Consider the following 25,164-nt stretch of genomic DNA (forward strand, 5'->3'; position numbering starts at 1 on the left):
TAACAGTCGTTTCAGAAAAAGCGGACGCGTAACACATGAAATAAAGGTGATTCGCAACAGTTGTTTTCTGGACCATACCTAGCATTTTCAATTAGCGTTTTGCCAAACTTCCCCAAAAAATGAAAATCAGTAAAGCATGAATTTTGTATGAACCAGATCTGTCATAGAAAAGTTGATGCACATTTCTGAAATTACAATGTATGGCATTGGGAATATGCCAGAATAAATAAAATTTTGTTATGTTTAATTTCGAAGAAATCGCGAAAACATTTCAAACCATGCGCTTTGTTTAATATTTTAATGAAATTGCCCCAAAAGACACCAAAATGTGCATTGAAGTTATGTTTTGAAGCCATGAAATTTTCGTTGGCTTGTGTTTTCGTGATCTCGGGAAGGAGACTTTTTCTCAACATCACTTCCATAGTAAATTCAGAACAATTTTCGATTTTACGCGCTTTTTTGAAAATCTGAACAACAACAACAACTTTACTCGCTCTTGTACTTTTTAAAACGTTAACCACGTATGCCTGATAATGTTAACAATTTCATTCCAAAGTTTTATTAGCGTTAATACACTGTGGAACACTTTTAAATTTGTCGATGGAGTAGGCGCTCGAAACCACGAAAAAGTTGCGTTATAAAATCATTATAAATTAAAAGTCATAATATTCAGATCTATGTGTGCAACATTCTCCCGCGATCATAAACTGTTGTTATGAATTACTCTTGGGAATATGCAGAGCTCCCAAGAGCCTCTAAAAATAATACTTTAAGTAAAACATTGGGGTCAAACAAAGTGAATTATGAGGAATTGGGAAATGGAGAATGCACAACTGACAGTTACTATTATTTAAGGCATGATTAAATTTATCTTTCATCTCTAGTTGGATCCTCTTGCCATGCGTAACGATGATGACATTAAAAAACAGCAAGGGAAATTGGAAGGTGCGACTGCCCCACTAGGGGAGAGCAGTGAAAACAGTCAACTCCTGCAGAAACTACTCTACGAGAAATATACAGGTAAAACCGCTTAGACTACCTTAACACTCCTTCATAGCGTGTTGGCCGGATGTCTTGTGCTAAGTGAGATGTTTTTTCATCGGGCGCGGCACGCTGAGACAATAAAAGCTTCTTCTAAGATGTGATATGTTTTCATCTTCTAACCAAAATAGGCAATAAATCTTTTATGCTATAACTCAGGCAGTACACGTTATTTTATGACTGATATATAGTCTATTTTCTGGGTAGGATATGACTTTAAAGGCCGTCCGGTTCCATTCAATAGCCCTGTTGATCAACTGCTGCCCATATCGGAGACTCTTGTTCAAAAGGTCGAGGAAACTCTTCGGAGCATCGTTCAAAAGACCATCGAGCGCAGCCTGTCCAAGTTCCCCACCCTCAAACAAGCGATCGAAGCGAAAGTTGTGAACAAAATATTTGACACCAAACGCGACCAGACCACTCAGTTCATCCGACAGTTTCTTGAAATGCAGAAGAAAAGCATTGACGTGGTGTTTGCACCAGTCCCCACACCACAGGAAATGAGTCTCTGGGAATCCTGCCTAACAAGAGATGACAAGTTTCATCCGAGCATGACGTCAAAGATGATGAGTCACATGAAGGACCTCGGGAAAAAACTCTACCCTGACCAACTGGTCCGCGAGATGAATGAGGCTCGTAGCAAGACTCATTCGTTTGCCAATCACAAGGTAAGAATGCAGTACGAGATCATATAGAGCGTTATAACATGAAGTCACGGCGGTTCACACTTTTTGGGAACTTTGCAACTACGCTGGACCATATATTCACAGGGGGATTTCCAGAGTTACTTGCCGCTGTTTGGGATAAGGTTTTCAAGTTTGGAAAGATTCTGCTTTCGTCTGAAAAAGCGATACAATTTGCCGTGTTCAGCCAGCTTGAACAAAGGCATAAACCTAGTAAAAAAAACAAGGGGTTGCTATATAGTAATGCGCATGTATATGGCACCAGTTTCTCAGCCAATTGCAGTCAGAATGTGCCACGAATCAGTGAATCAAATCACTTTCGTTTGGAAGGCTGTTCTTACGAAATGATTACCCTCTTATCATTTAGGACATTGAGGAAATGAGGAATCTGAAAAAGAACGTAGTGCGATGCTTCAACGTACTGAAAATGAACGTGTGTGACACAGTCCCCCGCTGCATCTTACATTTCTTCGTCACACAGCTGGTGGATGACCTTGGCCGCGCCTTGGAGAAGGAGAACTTGGTTCAGTTCTTGCAGGAGAGGAAGGATATCCGGGACAAGCGTGAAATGTGCAGGAAACAGTCCCAGGCTCTGGAGAAAGCGCTGCCTCGCACCACAGAAGTACTGGACAAACTGCTCCGCATGAAACAGGGATCCCCAGTAAAAGGTGGCAAAATTTACTGAACTGGAACAATCTTTTCACTTGCTGTCTTTAAGGAAAGTGCCTTACTTAAGAATTTTTGCCCGTTTGTTTAATTTGTATCGTTTGGCGTGGCATAACTCTAAGCTCATTTATTCCATATTAGGGGGATGGGGTGGGGTAATAATTCTAATCGTAAATGCTGTTTGAGGAGTAACCGGATGAAAACGGATCATCGTAAAATTTCTAATAATTCCCCCAAGTTTTGTGAAACTGTCTGATACTGTTATGAACAGCTACTGATATTTTATCTCTAGTTTCCTTGAAAGATTTCTTTCCCGGTAGCTTATTTCAATTTTCGGGCAAAAATGTGCTGTTTTCCCGAACCAGCATTTCTCGTCCATACCATCGCTACATGCAGACCTTACTCCGATCTAAAGCTATCTATTATTCAATCATGGCTCAGTGTTATTGACACCCTCGCGATCCGGCAAATCGTAAGATTCCATTCTCGATAAAATTTGAGTTTATTTAAGTTAGATTATAAATGATTATTACTTTTAAATTAGGTTTAATAACCTCACCGTTGACATATAGCTGTTTCGACAAAAATTGTTCCACGAAAGCGTGAAAGCGCACTCGACAATGTCTATTTTTTCGTTGCTTGTTTGAGTTTCGCGGTCTTTTAGCAAGAAGGAAGGAGAAAACACACACTGAAACACCTTGAGCCTCAATCAAGCAACCGTGAACCACCATTACCCACAATACCCTACGACATCGTCGTACGCTTTTGCAGGACAATGTCGCTCAAAACAGTTGTATATGCTCTGTCTGTGAGCAATCAATAATTTGAAAGCAGAACCACGAATTTAGGTAGATATGTAATAAAAGCGTAATAGAAATTGTAACTTCTAATGGAAAATAAGAGTGTTTTTTATAGAAATTGAAGCAGTGTCTTTATCAATTCGATTTCTTGCTCCTTTTTTCACTACAAAACTGTCAAACTAGTGGCAAAAACAAGGAAACAACGGAGTTCTAGAACGTACGGCCCCCTTGATGCTTACTATCACGAAATGGCGTAGCTTTCTTGGGCTGACTCAACTTAATCAATTACACTATTGTTACATAACACTTATAATTACAATTATGAAAACATGGATCCTTGGAGAATCCAATTCAAGAGTTTTCATTGGCTTAGCCATCATGGTACCTGAGCCATTATACCATGCTCGACAAATGCGATAAGCGTACGCGAAATTTTGGGGGACGTTTATATTTTATTTTAGTTTTCTATGTGTTGTTTCTATATGTTATTCCACTCGCGCTTGTTGGATATGAGATGGTAGATAGCCAACTCGGCCCATCTCATATCCAACGCGCCCTCGTGAGATTATTTGTTAATTGTAGTATTACACTCACAATAACACTGCACAACAAAATTATATTCTCTATTTTTATCTTTTTACATTTTCAATAATTTCAGGTCTTGAAATATTCACACCCATTTCGTGACAAGTCCGGCAAAATTCAGTAAAGAAACACTTCGTGTTTATAAAATTTTATCTTTAGAAGACCGATATTAAGAAAGTATCATCCCCAAAACGAAATGTTTTCAAAACAGTACGGCTGCCGTTGGCGTGCACAAATACGGCGTGCAATGAAAACCTTCAGAGATAATAGAGACCAAGCGAAAGGTTCTTTCACCAGCTGTTTGTTTTGCTTAGTTTTCTTCAAATCGTGAAGTAAATCTCTCAAAGAAATAAAAACAAAAAATCGCACCTTCACAACAAGCGCTAACCAATTCCCTTTAACGTCCAAACTGCAAACGATAGATAGCCAAACAGGATTCTTGCCGTTCTTGGGAAAACCAAAGCATGATGCCTACGTTCTCCCTCTACTGGCTTACAATCAGCCAGGCAGTGAAATAAAAACTCGTGACTAAATCGACATCGATCACTGAATGTTTCTCTTTGGATCGCCATGGTACCACTGGCCTGTTTCAGTGTCACTGTCGATTCTAATGACTGGGCTCGTGAACGAGCAAAAATGACGATACCGACTTCAGCTGTCAGCAATCACAAGAATTCCTCAACTCACAAACATCTTTCCCTCGGAGAAGGGAGAACTCGAGCGGCGGGATTTGTTTGTGCGTATGCCTCCCTACTGAACAGGGCGATCAGTTTTCACATTGTAATTTTCAAAGCTACACTGTCATGATATTGTGCACCAAGAGCGTGACGTACTTCCGGTACTGCTTATGTCGTCATCATCATCAGAGTCTTCCCCTTCCGGTTGGTCGTCATCATCTTCGCTGCTCTCTGTGTCGCTTATATCCGACTGCGTGTAGCGACGGACATGTTTTGCCGTGACGTAAACATCATCTGTTTCCGGTCTGCAAGGAAAACCGGAAGTAATAAAGTGAGATGGGTGGACGGTGTTCTGTTTTCTCCAGAACCACCCACCCGCCAATACACAATATCGACCCACGATTTTCCTTTACAACACATATATAGAGGATATTACACGGTGGCGAGAAGATATGAATTTTATGTTCGAGTGGCAAGAACATAAAATTCATATCTTCGAGCCAACGTGTAATGGTTTTTTTATTATATGGAGAAACCAATTCAACAAAAGCAAAAGGCGGGAATCGTGACGTCATTGAACGATACGACACTCACAAAGGTGACATACGGAAAATACGCCACTCGGGTCCCGGATGAAGTGGCGTATGGAATCTACGAGTGGTTTAGTCCCCAGTAAAACACTCTTCTCCATATAATAAATCTGGATAAATGAATAAAGATGGTGAATTTCAAGCTCGGTAATGAAATGTGAAAAGTGGACTGATCAACATGACACGAGCATGGGACAAAGAAAAAAACTCTAAGTCCCCGACAGGAATTTTATCACACTCACGATGACTTCGACAATGCTGATCCTAGCAGTGTGCAGGACGCCTGTCACATATAAACTCCAGTTAAATGACTTTGCTCTCCGTGAGTTGTCGTAGCTCAGTGGATAGAGTGCCCCCCCCGGGGTTCGGGAGGTCATGGGTTCGATTCTTGTCGGGGACTTAGATTTTTTCTTTGTCCCATGCTCATGTCATGTTGATCAGTTCACTTTTCACACATATATCTGGAGTTACGTATTTCAGCACCAGGGACAGGTTGTTCGAAAGCTGGTTAACGTTAAACCCAGGATAAACAGTTAGCCGAAGTATCAATTTTTGTCGTGTAAAAATGTTTTTCACTGCTTATGTTTTGTGTAGTTTGAGATTACGCAAGCTCAAAACTGAAAGACAAACAGTATAAACAGAAAAGTTCCAAAGCTGAAATCAAAATTCTGGCTAATCCAGGGTTAGCTTAATCGGGCTTTGAACAACCCGGCCCAGAAGCTGCTAATGAAAGTTCTAATTCCGAGTTTAAAAAATCATTTTTTTTCTTGGATTATCGTTAACTCTTAGGTATTTTCTTGCTTCATTAAAGTGCACCTAACCCCAAAAATGTTTTTTTCGCTAGAACGAATCTACTTATTATTTGAAATAGTTCTGCGAAAAAATTTTTGGATTCCATTAAATCCTCGATTTTCTGTGCCACGACGAAATCTGGAAAATAGCTTCAAAACACCGCCATTTTGTTTCACGACTGAGTTTGAGGAGAATGGGTCCAGCGGCTCTTGTGACGTCTACCCAGGAAGGTTGGACATCTCATTTCCTCTCATTTCGTTCAGGATGGTGCAATACACATTCGAAAAGTGCGCAGAAACGCCTTCTAGAGGTACTATCGGCTGTTGCAGCAATATTCCAGATTTAAAGAAAGATATACTGTACAATTTACTGACGATGATCGGCTAATGGTGCAATAAAGACGTAAACGATGGTTGATTTTGTCGAACCGAAACAAGCGAACTGAATCTGTGAGAACCATTGAAGAACTCTCACTGGAATTTGTTCCGCAGACTTTCGAACGCTATTTTCATAAATTTTCTGCTTAAAGCTAACCAGCAATTTGTAGAAATACCACCGACAACCTATATCTTCCAATCCCGCAGTATTTATAACATAACCGGCAAAGTTGTGTGATCCTGTCATGATCAAGAAGCGTTATACTGATACGTAAATAGATCGCAACTGTACGCCGCTAACCAACACTTATTTCTCTTTCGATTTAGATGAAAGTCGAAGATTAATCCTCTAGAATTACATGATAACAAAATTGTTAGACTCACAGAGTTTTTCGAAGGTTTGGAAATCAGCAGTGTGACAAAGATTCTGTGCAATAGCGTCGAAAATATGACCGCGTAACATTATCTGCGGACCGCTTAGGGAACACATCCTTTTCGCTTATCCCACGAATTTCACTGCAAACTTTGAGAACAATTTACGTTGGTTATTTGGAGTTACGACTTAAAACGTGTGACAATGTGAAATCGGTAATTGTATGAAATGTTTCCTTCCGCCTTGCTTCCCGCAGCTTCAAAAATACAGGTCCAAACAATACGATTTTCAATCGATCGAAGCCAATGTTTTGGAGGTCATCAAGTCTCGAAAACTGCAACACGTACGTCGCTCTTATAAACATGAAGCATTCAACTGAAAGTAAAACACAAACTGGATTTAACAGAACCTTGACAAAATACATTCTCGGTAAGGACAAATGTAAACGGGCTATAAACCCGCGTGGGAATCTTATGTTTAGTTGACGAAATTACCATCCAAAGTAGTCCTTGAGTTTTCTTTCCTGCTGTTCGTTTGCCTGCTCCTCCACTTCGTATCTAGCTTTCCATTCCTAATATACAAGCAGCTCGTCCGCAAAGACGTCTTCCCCGTCGTCGCTTGAAATATTGTAAATTGCTCTCAAAGCTCTAAGCAGTGAGTTCACAGTTGTCGAACGTGCTCGATCGAAGTTTATTTCGGAGCCTTCCGAATCGAAACTTAACTCTGACTCCAGTGACGAAAAAGAAATGATTCTGAGACAAAACTTGGACGTTTTAGTCCCAAAATACATCGGAACGATTAGTTTTGCATTCTATTTTCTCGAGCAAATACAGTGAGTTGACTGAGGCGCTATTGTGTTTGGTTCCTGGGTAGACGTCATCAGGTACCGCCGCCCCAGACTCCCTAAAACGCGGTCGTGAAACACTTAATCGCGACTTTGAAAGGGCATAGAAAATCGAGGATTCAACCAAATTCAAAAATTTCTTCGCCCAAATGCTTCAAATAAAGTCTAGATTTGTTTTAGCGAAAAAAAAATTTTGGGGTTAGGTGCACTTTAAAGTATTTAAGGTTCCTACGATTTTTAGGCAATTTTTGTATTGCCAAAAGATGACTAAAATACTGTACATTAACAAATAGCTCTTTAATTTGAACAGTTTTGGTGAATCCTTGCAGAGTCTACATGCAAAGGACTAATTAGTTCTTTTTGTTTTTTGGCAGAACTGTTTTCTGCAAAACTAAATTCGCAGCAAAGAAACACCTTACTAACCTTGCACGTTTTTTGACCATTGAACTCGGTAGCTGATCCCAGAGTTTCAATTCCATTCCCCCCGTGCACATTCTGTGCAGTGTCACTTGATCACGTGTTGCCTGTGTGCATGACAAGCACGTGATACTTCCTGTGCTTTCGTCATTCACGGTTGCCAAGTATTCCTCTGAGGGAAGGCTGCGAACTAAACCGGTAAAACAGGTTAGAATAGACTGTTGATAACATTGATGGAAAAAGACGCATTAGAGGGTATTCCTTGTTGGAAATCACCAGTTCACCCAACACTAGTCTCGTTTCAAATCTTTTATTCGTCACAAAGCTCACCAAAAATCTCAACCGTCACCGAACACGTTGGTTTTCTACTCTGAATTACAGATCATACCTTATTGTAAATGTATTCTGTGTTCACGTGATCAACTTGTCGCTCAAGCTTAGTTACATTAATCTGTTTGATTGTTAATTACTGTCACGGTCCCTGTCACGATATGAATCTCCTTTTTTGTCATGCACCTATGAGTAGCGCAGCCATGAATCTTTAACATCCTCTTAAAAGGAACTACGTCACGGTTGGTGTATCTTGAAAAGTTTAGCCTAAATGTTTCAAATTCGTCGTTTGTAATCCGTGTCAATCTTCTTCATTCTTAACCATCCTTGTTCCTTTATGATTTATTATTATCTCTGGTGTTTTTCTACCTTTGGTATCTATTATTTCAGGTTTTCTTCAATTTAAAGGTTATTTTGTGCGTGGCCGAAATAACTCAAAATACCGTGACTGAGCTCCTTCAATTAACAAAGTAACTAACCAATATTATAAGGCTTGGTGGAAAGAAGGATGGAGTGACTGGATTTCACAAATTCAGAAAGCGTTTCGCAAAGTTGCATCTGCAGAAATCTTAACGTTAAAATTTGTTCGGCATCGAAAATAATCATTTCAAGCACTTGTACAACAATAAAAATTAGTTTCATAGAGCACTGTTGCTTACCATTCAAGTATCCATTTCCTCGGTCCAGGTCATATCCCGCACTCACAAGACACGAACCCGCGGTCGCCATGGCACCTGTTGATCCAAACTGTGCCACGTGATTACGAATCTTTCGAAGTTTACCTGCCAAGAAAAAAGTATAAAAATAATATGTATGTCGTACATGACTGTAGAGAACACAGGTTAACAACACGGCAGCAATTAACTTACGATATCGTTAATACTAGTTTACATTGACATACAAGCGGCATCATGTTCATTGCTGTACCTGAATTCAAGTCCATTGCCTTGATGTTAACCCCATCATCTCCCCAGTAAACTGTTTCTTCTGTTGTTGTTAAGCAACGCACGCGTCTTGGCTTGACAGTCACGCCGGCGTCAGTTTGGTCCACAGGAGCCTGGTCCGAGCTCATCACAGGCTTAAGAGAATTGTCCCGGATGTCCCAGACTTTCACCACCCCTGTGGCCGAGCCACTAATCACACGATCGCCCTGGAACTAGAAGATTACGTCAATGAGATAACCTCGTCTTCTGATTGGTTATTTTTGATGAGGGTTAACGAAGGCACAAATTTTTTGCGATTTTTGCGTTTTTCCCACGATCCGATTATAAGAAAAAACTGCTAGAGTTTTTAGTAAAATAATTACTGAACTGGCAAAGCCGCACACTGTTGCACTATTTATGTAACCCGTATTGTTATAGGTACGAGGTGGCCTCAACTAAAAGCCTGATGGTTTCTAGAGGTCACCTCGCCTCACAAAACTCGAGGGATAAGCATCAATTGTACCGTAGTTTTTGCTGATCCATTGCCGGAGCAATTAGCCACACTAGGGTAAGATGTCATTGTGATAGCCGTGGTTAACACTAATCACCGTGCTTTACATCTCTTTATGTTTTTTTCACCTGTCGATGGCATATAGCTTAATAATAAAAAAATACAACAAAATATTGTAATTTCAATTAAACGCGACCTCCTGAAATCGCAAAAACTAATAACCAGCAAGAAAAACTAGTCTTTTACAATCCCAAAAGTTAGTTCCCGCAAAATACAAAACATCGCCGATCCGCAAAATTAAAATCCCGCAAAAATTTCGTGCCACACGGTATGTAACCATGCGCCGTCCTAAACGCTATGTTTTTGTCTCTCTTATGACGAGAAAGACAGAAATCCCGATTATCACCTTAAATGCACAAACATCTTTAAGGAAATTAAGGAAAAGACAACAACAAAAATTTAGTGAGAAGTAGGTAGACAAAACCAATAACAGGTCTTGTTCAACGTTTGCAACTATACTGTCTCGTCCATCTGTTCTACATCGACTGCAAGGGTGTTCGTGTTGGTTCGGGTGGCAGCTCTCGTAAGGTCTCACATGAATGGCTTGTGAACCTTTGAGAGGGCAATAGAACAAACAACAGAAACAATGCCCCTAGCCCCAAAACAACAACAGCTGCCAACAAGCAAAAGAATTACAAGCTTACGAGAGCTGCTAGACTTCTGTTCGTGTTTGCTACCAGAAAAACACCATTTTACAGGCTAAAAATGCTGACTAACAAGTTTGCATGTAGCGCGTGACTTCCACCCGCCTGCCCTCCCAAACAGAATTTGACGTTACCATAGTTACCTTGACAGCTGTGACAGCATCTTCATCGTGGCCGCGCACCGATCTCACAATCGCTCCTGTCTCCAGATCCCAAAGCTCAAGCTTACCGCCATCTGAAATAATCAACAAAAGCAAAAAAATTCCTCTTCTCCTGTCTGTAAATAGTCTATCACTTGAGAAGTTTCTGACCTATGTGTGTTATCTTTGACATTTTGGCCTTCAGCCTGAGAATCCAACTGCAAGCAAAGTTCTTGGCCTTTGGCCTATCACTTTCCCTTCCAGAAATATGTTAACAATGTTAACTACATGTACCTAGTTGTTCAGGGTTTGAAATTTGCATTTCCTTTATTTGAAACATCACCTGATCACACATGATCAAAAGACGCTCAAAGCAGAAACAACAAAAAAGCTTTTAATTTATACATCTTCAGGGAGGACCCTGGTCTTGACTATGGATCACTGTACTCTCGTCAGTCTCTTGACGTCACCAATCACCTGAAAGTGGTCATATAACTAACAAAAATTAAACTTAAGAAAACCAAAAGACTTCTAGTAACTCCTTTTCTCTTTAGAATTCTTATTTCCAAATGCTAGTACATTTGGAATTGCCAGTACAGGAGTTTTCATTTAAATAAGCACTGTATTTTTATAAACATAACTACAACTCTCTGTCACTAGTCGTCTGATATCTTGAGCGGCTTTGAACTTGAATTGCGCAGTTAGAGAAAAAATTTTGTTATGAACTAATAAAACCCCGACAACAACAACAACAACAGAGTGAGTATGTTACACAATGTAATCGACCTTAAGCGAGCGCGAGTCAATTGTGACGAAAATCTTGAGCGGTAGTTTACAACGAAACCAAGCGGTACAAAGTTCAACAGATCCACACGCACACACACGGTCGTATCACATGCAAACCAAAGAACTTTGACCAACCAACCTAGTCCAGCAGCAGTTAGATTACTGGTGCAATCCAGGCACTCAACAGGTGAAAAGGCATACATGGATCGCTTGATCTGACCTACAAAAAGAGAAAACAAATCCACGTTACAGGAAACCATTTCACTGCGCAACACGCACTTGAAAGAAAATGTAAAAATGTCGAACTGCGTATGAAGTCTATAAATGAAACCAATTTTAGCAAGGTTTACGGACCTTTACGAATGAACCCCATTCTTCGTGTAATAAGCTAATAGACCTTATACACTTCGATAGAGAGAAAGTTTCTTTCTTATGGCTCAATCGAAATTTTCTTGTTCTTCCAAAACGGGTGTTTGTTTACGTATTTAACACTTGTCAAACCAGAAAATAATTTTACGCCTGACATGCAACAAAGTGAGAACAGCCCCCAGGGGACCCTCAGGGGATCCCCAGGGGACCAAGAAAACAGTTTAAAAACTGTCTGATGCCGTGATAGCCGCCTCAAAATCGAACGATTCGGTGCCACGAGAGCAAAGAGTCACGTTGTGACTCCAATGTAATATTATTAGGGAGCTCAAGCAAACCACGAAGACGACGGCAAGGTTTAATGAGTAAAAAAACAATGGCTGTGCACGGGCGTAATAAATCTTTCAGATTTTGTACATTTCTTTGCCGTCCTCTGCAAAACAAGATCGTGAAGAGAAACGTGAACGACCACGGCTAATTCGGTTGTGTCCTGGTGTACCGGTACACGGAGGGAATAACCATTGTACTCCTTTCTTTACGAACCTTTGTTTAGCTGTTGAACATTGTTGGGTCTTTTGTATCGGTTCTTGTGAACCGGTACACGAGGACAGAACCGCTAATTCAGGCATTCGTATTCCTTTGTATTCGTATTTCCATTTGGAATTTAACACTGTCATTGCATATTTAACCTGAGCACGTTTTTAGAGCCATTGGCGTACTGAACAGATCTAGAGAATTACGAATTTCGCTGGTAAAATATAAAATCATTTTGGCGGCCGTTTAAGCCCCTTATTGTCAGGTCACGTTTTGACTCCTTATTGCCACGTTTTTTTAACGTTCAGAAATCTCGCGGGCGCCTAGTGCGAGAGAGCCAAACAAGTCGGAAACAATGAGATGCGGCTGTATTTGCAGGCTAACGGCAGTATAGCCTGCATTGCAGACGGAAATTTACCTGTAGTAACCCGCGGTAGGTAGCGTCTGCGACGCAGGCTGGCGGGAGTAACCCCTATCTTTACCATAACCCCTTATCTTTACGAGAAAAAAGTTACCACAGGGGTTTCTTCCAAATTCTTCATCTTTCCTGAGTTGGGGAGGTACGAGGGGAATAATAGCCTGTTGACTTTATCAGTCATAAGGAACGAGCAGTCACTGAGAGTTAGCCTGCAGAACAGACGGATTAGCGGGCTCTAGCGCGATACACCAGCGCGCGCGCGAAGCGCGAGACGAGGATTTTTCTCGCCTCGCACCTCGCGCGCGTGCTCGTGTATCGAGCTAGAGCCCGCTGATCCGCCTGTTCTGCAGGCTACTGAGAGTAGACTAGAGGAGTGGGTCACAGCAAAAAATCTAAGGAAAGTGGAAAAGCGTGCGTCTACCTTTGTCTTTTTCAAAATCATGTGGAAATCAAGGGTTGTGCACGAGCGAACGAAAGTTATCAGCTAAAAAAGTGTGATCAGTACACAACTTACCGCTTGAGAGGGACCAGATTTTCATGGAGCAATCTTTAGAGCCCGTGAGCACCGAGTACTGGTCAGTTCGAAAGCTGGAAGGCACTTCTATAAGAATACGAAAAGTCGAGAATAGCATGGTAAACCGATAGACAGACAAACAGACACACAGACACACAGACAGACAGGCACAGACAAACAGAAAGACCGACAGACGTAGACAGAGATAGATAGATAGACAGACAGACAGACAAACAGATAAACAGGAAGATAGAAAAACAAGCAGACACGTGAACAAACAGGACAGACAGTTGGGCGGGTGGACGGGCCAACGAACAGAGACAGACAGACAATCCCACTCACCGCATGACGACATTCCCTTTTTTGGTAAAAGAAAAACTGACGTTATCGTTCCCGTATGTCCGCCCATGCTTCTCATCTCTCGCCCTGTATCGGCATCCCATAATTTAAGCATGGTGTCGCGGCTGCAAAGAAGACCGATAATTAACTCAGTGTAGTAACAAAGTGTGGCAGTAAAGTTAAACTCAGACAAGAAACAAATTTCAAATCTTACGACACACTGAGCTTCTTAACCATGCAAGAACTATTAGACTCTATTTTTTGTTTTAAACATATTTCCTCTTTTCCAGTCCCACTCTAAAGAACTTCTGCACAAAAAGTGGGGAAAATGTTGAATGTATTAAGCCCTGTTGTGTTAATTGGGGACACTGTAAATAACCAAACATTGCAAATAGAACATCAACTATTAAAAATCCCAACTAGTGAAAGGCTGCCCAGTTGGCTATTTACAACGGCAACGCGGTCGAGGAGTTGAACTCGGGACTACCGAGAACAAATCCAGATAGCGATAGGATGAAGGATTTGAACCAGGGATCTACAGATTTCAAGTCCAGCGCCCTAAACTACTCGGCCACACCGCCCGTAGTCGTCCGTTTTGCCTCTTTGTTGGTGGTACACTGCATCATGATTGTTCTGCCAGGCCCTCCGTGCCAATATTTACTGCCTTACTTAGCGTAAACTCAAAGGCGAAGCAATGCTTGTGCCATGGCGTTGCGAGGCAGGTAACACCAATGCTAACAAACAATACATGGACGTTGTAAAATTATGCAACTCGTAGGAAGACTCCTGGCTGACATTTGGATTGTTATCGGCTGAAGGTTAACGAACAAATACCTACTTCGGCTCGAATTGCGTCTCCGAAAACTGACCGAGAGATAAGACAGGGAAACCCTTCGGGTATGACACTCTTATTCCACTGAAAGCCCGCACAACCAGGAAATTCAGCAAACATGAAAATGCTGCCGTTCCTTCTTATTTCTTCATGTCCTTATCTTTGAGCCAATAACAAACCAGATGTATTTTCCGAATACGGGACCTGTTAAATTACTTTCATAGAGCTGTTTAACTCAGTCATATACTTTGATTTGCTTTACGCTGCTTAGTTGCTACAGCTTCGACATTCCCAGTCAGTAGATACACAGGCAATGGTAGTCAAATAAATTATTTTTCTGTGAAGCTTCAAAAAAGAAAAATTAATAAAAAAAATAAAGTTTAAAAAGCGTCTGAGTTTACGCAAAGCAGGCTGTGTCAGTAAGTATAACTATTTAACTTTCACTGTGCGATTCATAAGGACAAACACTGACGCTTTTTAACCAGAATACAGGAGGTTTAAATAATGTATAAAGACTTATCATCAAAGCGTTGCTTCAGAAAATAAATCAAGTAGAACTGCATTCAAAAACTAAAAACAATCTCTCTTTTACAGCATAGCCAAAAATACAGCTGAGCACAGTTCTCAGTCTTAAACCTACCATGATTTTGTTACGAAAAGTATAATGTATGTTCCAAAAAGAGAGAAAAAATAATCGAAATTTGAAGACAAAAATATCGAGAACAAAGTTAAATTTCAAGTGAACAAATGATATATTTTCCTTGTTTTTAAAGTGAAATAATACCTGAGGTTCACAAGGCATAACATTGCAGCACGTCAAGTCGATAACAGGTAGCAGTGCTATTAGATAAGCAAAAATACCTGCTCTTGTCCCTCTTGATGTTAAATAACATGGAAAATGTTGTCCACGTAGGGCTGACCAAGTCAATATCTGCCTATGTCGACGATTACATATCCACCGCATACATTTCACTTCTCCATAACTTCAGTGCACGATATATACCTTGCTTATCAAACGGCAAAAAATAATAATAACCAGGGCCAAAGTATCTTGCAAATTAGGATAAAACCAAACTGTCATTAAATATTAAGAAATGAAAAGCCGCATATCTCAACTGAGAACTGGTCTTTCGGCAGGTAAGTACATAAGCTATCACGGCAGATTTGACTTGGCCTTAGAAACATCAACGGATAAACACTGACTATTGAAGACATTCGTCACGCTTAACAAAGCTCAAAGCATAACGTTTGCAAGTAACCAAAACCAAACAATCGTATGTCGACTTAACAATGAAGAATCTTTCAAAAGTGTGTTCCCCATTATTTTATCCGACCGTTAGGACGAATCTTCCGCATTAATAGATTATCCATAAGAGGATTAAGACGTTTAGATATAGATAGGCATATTTTAGCAGAAATTAATATTATTTCTGTATGAAAACAAACTAGGGGTTTGTTGAAAACGTGTCCCATAATACCTTGAGGACATGCAGCTACCAATTCTAAAAACATTAAGAATAAAAACTCAACCGGCGTAGATATAACTTTAAAGACTGATTATCCTATTTAGACGAATTTAGAAGAAGTGTTATAACCTATAGTGTTCACTTAAGTGAAATTCATGCTTAAGGAAAGATTTGCCTCAAGCCCACAATTCGGCCAATGGACCATATTCAGGATAGGTGCCTTGTTGGTTTGCACATTATAATGCAAATTGTCCTTGCTCCCTACCAAGGTGGTAAATATTAGTAAAGCAATTCTTAGACAATCGGCTCTTGTCAAATAGTCAAGCATGGCTACCAAAGTCTAGGGCCGCCGCTACTGCTTAATAAGACTTTTTGAACCACAACGAAAACAAAAAACAATGTTTTAACGGTAGCTATCTTTCTATCTATAATTAATTCAACATTCAAAACTTAAACACGTTTGAAGGATTCTAGCTTATTTAATTTGTATAAAGAAAACTTCTATGACTCGCTGTAGCCAATCAGAGTAGCCATTTATCGTCAGGTGGCAAAGCAATTGCAGCCGCATATGCCAAGATTTTTCCCGCGCTTGCCACCGAGTTTTTAATTTTTCGCGCCACTTTTCCCGCGCGTACCACCAGTTATATGGTTTGGCTTTGAGCTTCTGATTGGCTAATATCACTATCTAAGGCCTAGTGGTTGGTAATGTAACCGATTCGTGGGCAAATAAAAGATGATCTTAACATAAATCTTAACATTACTAACTTAAAACATTTTAACTGTCAAGCCAAGCGTGACGGTTTTTGGCAACCTGCAGCCGCTTGACAGCTGAACCGGATATTAAATACATGTATATTGGATAATGCAATACCTGTGACCCAGTTCCTTTTGTCAAAAAACCTTAGAAACTACTTGTACACGTTCCTGCGGTCAAACGGAAAGCATACGACGAGAACTTCTCGCTACAATTGTCACTGCCAATAAATTGAACTTTTTACCTCTTCTTTTAAGTTAGAAATCTGAACACTTCAGTGCTAAAATGTAATGCCTTTTTTATCACTCATACATCAGGAATTTCATATTCATGCTACCCATCAGTTTTCAGGCATTGTATTTCTCCACTGTTTTCTAACAAAATTCTGTGCACAAGTATTACATTGTTTTAACCTGCAATCAAGCATACTATCGAGAAAAACAAACACCAAGAGATCCATAGAAGAATGCAAAAGTTGTAACCAAAATCTATCTTTTTGGAACAAAGTTAAGGATCTCTCGGCCCACTGGCCCTATCGTAAGCTATAAATACAGTATGGCCTCTAAATAAATAGAATCCCCCTATATCAAATATTCGAGCGGCACAAAAGATTGCCTATAATAGTAGTGCCCCAGGATAGCCTTCAGTAAATTACTGTCAATTGCAACAGTACTAAAGAGAGAGAGAGAGAGTACTGAGGTTCAAGAGCATGGTCCTATTAGGGGTTTTCGGGATACAGAATACTTTGGTAAAAAAATTAACTGGATACAAGATATTTGGCGGCAAGTTAATGGGATATGGGATATTAAGATCAGATAAAACGGGATATTGGGCAGGAAAATCAGGGCTCTTGCAATTGGAATTAACAGGGGATTACAAGATGTGGGACACTCAGAGCCACCTCTAATGGGGCCTCAAGAGAACCAAGATTCAAGATAATGGGAACCTACTGTAGTCTACCAATAAAATGAATTACTAACTATGCTGACAGTTACCAGTACTATGGTCAGGTCAATGGTTTTGTTTCTATGACAGGCATTAAAAGTTTTTCCAGAAAATACACATACCCTACCACCAAAGTTTTTTTTGATTTACATGCTTACAACCCCATTTCCCAGGCCTTCCCATACACACAGGTGGGTGGATTCCCGAAGGATTGTCTTGGTGTGACTTTCAGTTGCTTAAAGATGCATGTTACTCTTGACTCACAACCCAATTACTTTCAATCTGCATCATCTTTCAATCATCAACAATTTCAGTTTTCACATTCCCGTCCATGTTAACACAACTTTGCTTGTAAGTTGCTAATTGTAGTTGATGTTGGCATGGTGATACGACATTGCTGTCAGACTTGATATGACCTTGGTTTGATTTGCTTGATGACCCAAGTTGTTCTTGATTATCTTCATCCATGTTGCCACTACTTAACTGAAGTCTAATTTTGCTAATCATACTTGTTACATTTACCACAGAGTTGTGTTCAATATAACTGGCTTAGTTTATAATTAAAGACAACAATTTTTTTTGCTATTCTAACTTTTATATTTCTCAGTTCTCAAAGGCTGAGATCAAATAAATAATTATCTATGTAAAGCAATGCTCATGAACAGTTATGTCTCACTTGATATAATCAGTATTTTTATAGCTCATTATCATAATAATTATGCATAATTTTTGATATTCCCCTTCTTGTTAATTAATCAAACCTCAAATCAAATGATCAGTCAAACAAATGCATCCAGGTCCTACATCTTAAAATAGAACCAGTAGAATTGTGACAGAAAGAGGTTCCACCCTAAACTGACAGGCATTGAAAGGGGAGCTGACAAGGGAAATTTTGGGGTGAGCAGAAAGTGCATGAAGAAAGCATGACAGCAGCACGGTCAAGGGGAGGAGAAGGAACTGTTTTCCTTGATTCTGGTCATGGTTCCTTGCAATGCTATCTACCCAGGTTTGAAATTAGAGTTTCCCATGTGATTTATTGTCTCACCAATTGGCTGGCAAAGGCTTTTGCGACAGCCCTTGTTCACCAATAGATTGTTATGTCTTCGGGCACTAGATGTATTAACATGGGAATGCCAGCGCTACCCAACACCCCTCTCTTCCTTGGTAGGACCACTGCCATTTGGTGCACGACTGCTTATTAGGCATGTGCCTTATTCACAGCCAGCCCCCATATCTGGGGGTCATTCCCCTATCTTTCACCTGGGGACGCACCAGATGGAGGATGGTCACCCACACATAGCGATGCTATTGTCCTTTCTACCTCCCACAAGCAGCCTTTACTAGTCAGGGTTAGGGTTAGGGTTGGGTCTCTTCTTCTAGTGCGTCATGTTTACATCCAAATCCCTCTTTCCTTCAGTTTTTCAAGCAATGCCTGCCATGCAGACAAATCAAGACACATTATAAATCATGAGCAAAGGCAACATACCTTCCGGACACCAGCACTGAACCTGAACAAGCAACGTCACATATCAAATCATTATGACCTTCCAAATTCCTGACAAAAAACTTCATGTAAGTTCTGTTGGAAGATGACATCAATGGTTCTCTTGTAATGGCAGTATTTGCTGTCTGAACTTCAGCTATTCTGGGGCATGTTGATTCAGGAGTCTGATTGCAAATTTCATTTAGTGAAGCCTGCTCATTTTCACTCAGAACATTTTCACTGATGACTTCTTGTGAAGATTCCTCGGCTTGAGTCTCTACGGTAGCTGGTATATTTGTTGCCTCTTCTTGTTCATTCGAAGAAGTTTGTTCATCTTGTTGCCCTGCACTTTCCATGGTTTTCAGTTCAGAGCTCAGTTCTTCATCTCTAGTCACCAACTCTTGCACTTTGGAGCGTACTTCATCCTTCCTAGAAAGCTACAATAAAACAGTGGCACTGAGAGAAAATTTAAGATAACTTTGGACCCTGTATATAACAAATGACAACCTCTAAGAAATACAGATGAGAGTTAGAATGTAGCATTTTAATCAAGGACTGAGCTATAAAACAAAGCACCATTAGAAGCTTCCCTCTGCCCTGGGAATTCCTTATATATATTGAGTTTAATTAACTTTTAGAATTTGTAATTCAGTATTCAATTAGTTTCAGTTATTGTGTAAAAAGGCTTGAATTTTACAAGATTTTATTATTGTAAAGCACTTTGGACAGCAGTGTCTATGTGCTATATAAATTCCCTGTGCCTTTCAATAACATGCAGACTCTAAAATTCAAAGCTCAACTGACAAATGCGTTTTTTGTTACTGTCAATCAAAAAATGTTCAGTAGCTCCTCCCAGCTTCCAACTACTGCAAGCGATTTCAGCGAGATTCAGTTTGAAATTGTGTTGAAATGGCTCCAAAATGGCATGGACACAAAAGTAACACATGGAAGAGTTGAGGAAAGTTGTCTTTATTCAATTTCTTTTCCATATTTTGAACTGTCACATATGATCGTTACATTCCCATACTAACTCTTATATTTACTCTGTTGCACAATGTCAGATAATAAAGTTCACAGCTCCCAACTACCCAAGGAGCTTGGGATACCTGTGATGAAGACTCTTATGATTCTAATCATATCTATAACAAAATTATTGATCCTGATTGGTTCTCTGCGTGCCTATTTGTCACATAATTGGCATGCGATCACATGGGTATCCAATTACAGGTACCCCTAATTAGATACCCACATGATTTGCATGTCAATTATGTACGCTTCAATGGCTTCCTTGTTAATGTTTCCTACGACTTTTTAGAACTTATGGAAAGTGCATGCTACTGACTTTTATGCTCAAAAGGAGTTCACCAAAGACTTTTCAAATTTCAAAATTTGTTATAACTACAATTAATTAGTAACTTGACCTCATGTCATACAATTCAGGGAGTAATCATGCTCGTTATTTGAAATCGGCCTTGCACTTCACACTCATCCGATTTTGAAATTACTTGTGCAATTACTCCCTGAATTGTACTGCGCTCGGTCCAATTACTATTACTAATCTTTTTTCTCTGCAAGATGAGTTCTAAGCTGAAGTGACTGGGGAAATATGCATTTTACATAATGGCCAACACGCTGAAATTAATTTGCTGGAACTTGCAATTCAATTCAAATTAACCAACTATAAATAATATAATTATTATTCATGAATAACAATTGGAGCGTAAATGGCGTCTGCTTATCTTTGACGCTAATTACGATGATATTTCTTTTCGCGCAAAAGGAATAAAAGTTCTTGGGTGATATCCGTAGAAAAAAAGATTATAAATTTCAACTTACTGGTCATCTGCACCAGCCACAGTGTACGTGGCTGCCCAGAAAATCATTGTTTACCATTTACAATCGCTTTAAGACAGAAAGTACTACTGTATTAACTATCTGTTACCTTTAAAAATTCCTCTTCTGTCAAATCCCGCTCTAATTCCTCCAACTTCTCTATTTGGCGAAGCTTTTTTCTAAATTTACGGAGCTCAATAGCGATATTCTGTTTTTCCAAGTCGGCCATTATACACACGGAAAAGAGAGAAGACTGGGAACTATTGTCATCCTGATAGGGGTAGGGGTATTGGTTGGAACTGGTAGGGGGTAGGTGCCACAGCCCCCTTCACCACCCCCATCCCACCCCGCCCATCCGGTACACCTTCACCTTTGAAGTGCAAGAGCATAAATTTGTGAAAGCTCTGTAATTTACTAAAATTGATTTGTTCCGCCGAAGTTAATCTCCTTAGCACTGTCTAGAACCTACCTGTTTACTAATTGGAAGATCTACAAGTGTGATAAACTAAAATAAATTTACTTTGATTTATTTATTCAATGCTTTCTTTGTGGTCTTAGCAGAACAGAACCGTTTTAATCGGAAACGATCTGTGAAATTAAAGCAATATGATTTATGATTTCAACTTATGCAGATTTAGATTCGTCGACTGTCACCTGCCTTCGCAGACTGCCATATTCTAAATAAATAGATTTGAAAAAAACACACACACGACATTCATTTCGTCAAAGATTTGTCAAATAACTCGCGCGTAATAAGAAAAGGTCCGATTTCATTGGTTCGTGTGCGGCACTTTTCCTCATCAAAGACATCAAGAGGAAAGGAAAGATGGATAGATAAGCGAGTCTTGTATAGCGCATAGCCATTAGTCAAGCCTGCGTGCCCCTAATTGCCAAACAGGATTACTCATTCGCTGATTGCTTTGTTGTGTAAAGAAACTCTACGCTGGGGTGTTCTGTGTCATTCGGTTGCCTGTGGAATGGTGCGCGGTAGCGGTGAAGAGCTGATACCTCTTTATTACCTCTTCATTCAAGAGCTTAGTTGTTGTCCGACAAGTGCTGTGACAGTGTACTTGATGAGTCACTTAAAATAAATTTAAATTTGGCTCTTGAGGACAAATTGTTTCGACAGCGGGATTTCGCCAGTCAATCCACCCGATATCTTTTATAGCTGACCTCAATTTTCGCCAACTGAGGGTCAAATGCAAGCGATTCAGGAATGGCTGCGAAGGTTAGTGGGATTATCGTGCAACTCATAGTTGTGTGGATTATGCAAGCTTGTTGTTCATCATGCGGCGACCACCTTCAAGGTAGTTCCGGAGACCTCCGTTTTCCGATAAGCGGAGGACATGTCGGCGAAAGTCTGCAGTGTACATGGACAATAACAGTGCCAGAGAGGCTTCGCGTGAAAATTACGTTCACGGACTTTGTTATGAAAACATCATGTTGCTCGTGTATACATGATTTCTTAGAAATTCGCGATGGATCGCTTGACAATTCGACACTCATCGGACAATTTTGTGCCAAGAGGGAACCTAAATATGTGTTCTCCACTGGAAATGTAATATGGATTCAATTTGCTTCCAATTTTCGTACCTACAGTGGGAATCGCTTTCGGCTGTCATGGGAGTCTGTATGTGGGAGCCATTTCACGAAGACCACAGGCAGCTTTACTTCGCCCGGCTATCCACTACCTTACCAAAACAACAAAGATTGCATCTACAGTATTGATGTACCTAAAGGAAGAATTAAAGTAAAGTTCGAGAGCTTTAACGTCGAAGGTCGAATGCCTGTTTGTTTATACGATTTTCTGGAAGTGAAAGAAATCGGATACTTCAAACTCTCAAGTAGTCAAGCGGAGTCTCGAGGGCGTCGCTATTGCGGCAATGAAAAACCGCCTATTATTTACTCAACAAGGGGTAGCAATCTGTGGTTTAGGTTTAAGAGCGACCTCTCTGGTGGGCAATCGGGATTCGTAGCGAATTACCGCACCATTTCAGCTGGAGAGGGTACGTGTGGAGGCACTCTAAGTGATCCGTCAGGCTTCATTTACTCTCAAAATTACCCGTATCACTTTCCACCCGGGCAAGAATGCGTGTGGAAAATAAGGGTGGCTTCTGACATGCATGCGCATTTATACTTTGACACCTTGAACTTCGGTGTTAAAAACGATGGAGTCTGTGACGATGGCTTTTTGGAGATTTACGATGGGCTAGATGATTCCTCTCATAAACTTGGCATGTATTGTGGGGAATTAATGCCTAGCAAAATTATTTCTAGGACAAATCAGTTGATGATCAAGGTGGTGTCCAAGCTCGAAGGGGAAGATATTGGATGGTTTTCCTTGCGTTATGAGTCATCTGCCAGGAGTGTCTGTGGGCGGCAGAAGTTTACCTGTGTCAACCGGCAGTGTGTTGAGAGTCACACCACATGCAATGGTGAAAAAGAGTGCGACGATGGTTCTGATGAGGAGGATTGTCCTGAAACTGAAGAACCTGAAGAACCTGGTTTCCTTTCCTGGTACAGATTCTGGCCTGTCAGCATCGTAGGGGGGATGCTTATAGTAGGTGTCTGGCTTTGGAGGGCATGGAAAAAAATAGCAGCTGCCCGATCTGAAGTGGGTGAACACCATGCCACAACTCTGTCGCCAAGTGATATTGAAATGGTCTCACATACAGCTGAAGAAGCCCCCAAACCCCCAAGTTACAGTGAGGCTGTTGCACAAGAATATAGGCCTCCACCAAGTTATGAGGAAGCCCTTCGAGAAGAAGACGGCCCACAACGCAACACATCAGAAACAGATCATTCAGAGGCAGCCAGGGTTAATTCTGACTTATGTAATGGCATTGTGACATCACCTGGAAATGCATCTCATGCCGCTTCCATGGTAGTATATGAGAGGTACTCATCTAGTAATGGCACTCCATATGACACTCACAGAAGACGAGGACCTGCCAATCAAAGAGTTTAGCATTCAGAATAATTTTCTGTTCACAAATTCACAGAGGATAAAAGTTAGCAACAAAACATTAGTGTGACTAATGCCATATGGCCATGATCATAGCAAGAGATCTGAACCCAAGATTGTTAGATTGTTGAGCTCTGGGTTGATGATAGCACAAAACCATGGAATTTTCACTGTTCAGAGAATTAACATTTCATGTGACCATCACCAGTGTGAAATCAGTCTTGTGCTTCAAAATCTTGCTTTGATTGGTAGTAAAGTGTATAATGACACAGCTGAAGGCATTGCATTGTTCTTTAGAAGCTTAATCATTAACAAATTGATTGGTGAATGGTAAATGTGAGACTTAGCAAGAAGGCAAGACTGGCAACTTTTTTTGTGAGCCCGAGACATTTTGAATTTTTAAATTGTGAGACTGAGACTTCACTGTTTAAAATTCAAGTGTGAGATATTCAGACTCTAAAGCATTCAGATGTCATATATTGAACAAACAAAGAAATTAGGAATTTAAGACTTTCTTAGCCTTCCTAAAAATTGAGACTATAAGACAGCTTTGTGAAAAAATAAAGACTGTGAGATGCCCATAGCCACTAAAAGACTGGACTGCTAGACCTGTGGAACTTGACAAAAATTTTGCAAGAACCATGGTTTTTGAAGAACCATTCACCACCCCGATAAAGGCTGCGTAAAATTTGGTGTAAAATTTGGTATAAAATACATCATATTCGATAAGTGATTAATGGTAGCCGATGTACATCATCAGAGAAACTGTAGACTAGATGGTTTGATTAACCATTCACCTGTATAGTTTCAATATAAAACTCAACTGGTGTGACGTCACTGCCTGTTTCTTGAATCAGTAGCTTTACCTTATTCCTATACCTTTCACAAAGTTAACATCACAAAAATGTTGGAAATAATCCGCACTACAAATGTACTTCTCAAAAGCTTTCATGTGAATGGTCATACACTACACCTACAGAATCTAAAGTAAGAACCACTTTGGAAGTACTGTTCAATGTCTTTCATTTGAATGGTCTAATAACCAAACTTACCACTTAGAATCAGTCATTGCCTCTGAGGTATTGACTCTTCCGAGTGAAGAGCTTATAACAACCTTGATCAGCTATCAATTCTCCTTGTTGTTTACATTTCATTTATAATATTCCTTCCTTTGGAGAATTTGCTTCCTAATTCATGAAGTCTTTCTTGTGATCATGGAGTTTTTCATTCTCATAACCTGCTAAATTGGATAATAGTACAAAGTTGTTGGGAGAAGTTATCATTTTATCAGGTTGTTATAAGGTTGATTCTGAATGAGGTGATGGGTGATGTCAGTAATGTTTTTGAAAAAGACATACAATAAAAGAGGAAAATTTTCCTGCTGAAGTAGCGGTTGTTCTGTTTTGCGGTCATGTGTTTGAGTTTTGTTTTAAAAGTTATTGGTGTGGGACCCTAGGGAAATGATCTGTATACTGA

The 25,164-nt window shown here is 40.1% G+C and overlaps 3 protein-coding genes across 4 annotated transcripts in view; 2 read left to right on the forward strand and 1 right to left on the reverse strand.

Annotated features, from left to right (window-relative positions):
* LOC110067450 (dynamin-related protein Dyn2-like) overlaps positions 1 to 3,308 on the forward strand; it is a 28,778-nt gene extending 25,470 nt beyond the window's left edge. For both annotated transcript variants that reach the window (XM_089281974.1, XM_089281973.1), the window contains exons 6-8: positions 885 to 1,020; positions 1,249 to 1,709; positions 2,092 to 3,308. In XM_089281974.1, coding sequence (XP_089138100.1) covers positions 885 to 1,020; positions 1,249 to 1,709; positions 2,092 to 2,409 — 915 coding nt within the window. In that variant the 3' untranslated portion in view covers positions 2,410 to 3,308. The remainder of the gene's footprint in view (positions 1 to 884; positions 1,021 to 1,248; positions 1,710 to 2,091) is intronic.
* A 478-nt stretch (positions 3,309 to 3,786) lies between these two features.
* LOC110067530 (uncharacterized) lies at positions 3,787 to 20,997 on the reverse strand. Its single transcript, XM_089281976.1, has 10 exons — positions 20,833 to 20,997; positions 18,894 to 19,327; positions 13,414 to 13,535; positions 13,072 to 13,158; positions 11,379 to 11,459; positions 10,457 to 10,548; positions 9,103 to 9,331; positions 8,835 to 8,957; positions 7,852 to 8,035; positions 3,787 to 4,757 (listed from the first exon to the last, which is right to left on the reverse strand). The coding sequence occupies exons 1-10, from the start codon at positions 20,950 to 20,952 to the stop codon at positions 4,577 to 4,579; spliced, it is 1,653 nt and encodes a 550-aa protein (XP_089138102.1). The 5' UTR covers positions 20,953 to 20,997; the 3' UTR covers positions 3,787 to 4,576.
* Positions 20,998 to 21,402: 405 nt separating this feature from the next.
* On the forward strand, positions 21,403 to 25,074 carry LOC110067529 (bone morphogenetic protein 1-like). The gene has a single exon (XM_020774870.2). It carries the CDS (start codon positions 21,940 to 21,942, stop codon positions 23,689 to 23,691), a length of 1,752 nt encoding a protein of 583 aa, XP_020630529.2. The 5' UTR covers positions 21,403 to 21,939; the 3' UTR covers positions 23,692 to 25,074.
* Positions 25,075 to 25,164: the final 90 nt, after the last annotated feature.

This window comes from Orbicella faveolata, unplaced genomic scaffold (genome assembly GCF_042242905.1).
Source record: "Orbicella faveolata isolate gen_17 unplaced genomic scaffold, um_ofav_v1 contig_12, whole genome shotgun sequence".
In the NCBI taxonomy this organism is placed as follows: Eukaryota; Metazoa; Cnidaria; class Anthozoa; order Scleractinia; family Merulinidae; genus Orbicella; species Orbicella faveolata.

Coding starts and splice junctions, on each gene's coding strand:
- LOC110067530 (XM_089281976.1), bottom strand. CDS start 20,952: ATGGCCGACTTGGAAAAACAGAATATCGCTATTGAGCTCCGTAAATTT. Junction 13,159..13,413: donor AAAGGGAATGTCGTCATGCG/GTGAGTGGGATT, acceptor GTATTCTTATAG/AAGTGCCTTCCAGCTTTCGA. Junction 10,549..11,378: donor TCTAACTGCTGCTGGACTAG/GTTGGTTGGTCA, acceptor TGATTATTTCAG/ATGGCGGTAAGCTTGAGCTT.
- LOC110067529 (XM_020774870.2), top strand. CDS start 21,940: ATGGCTGCGAAGGTTAGTGGGATTATCGTGCAACTCATAGTTGTGTGG.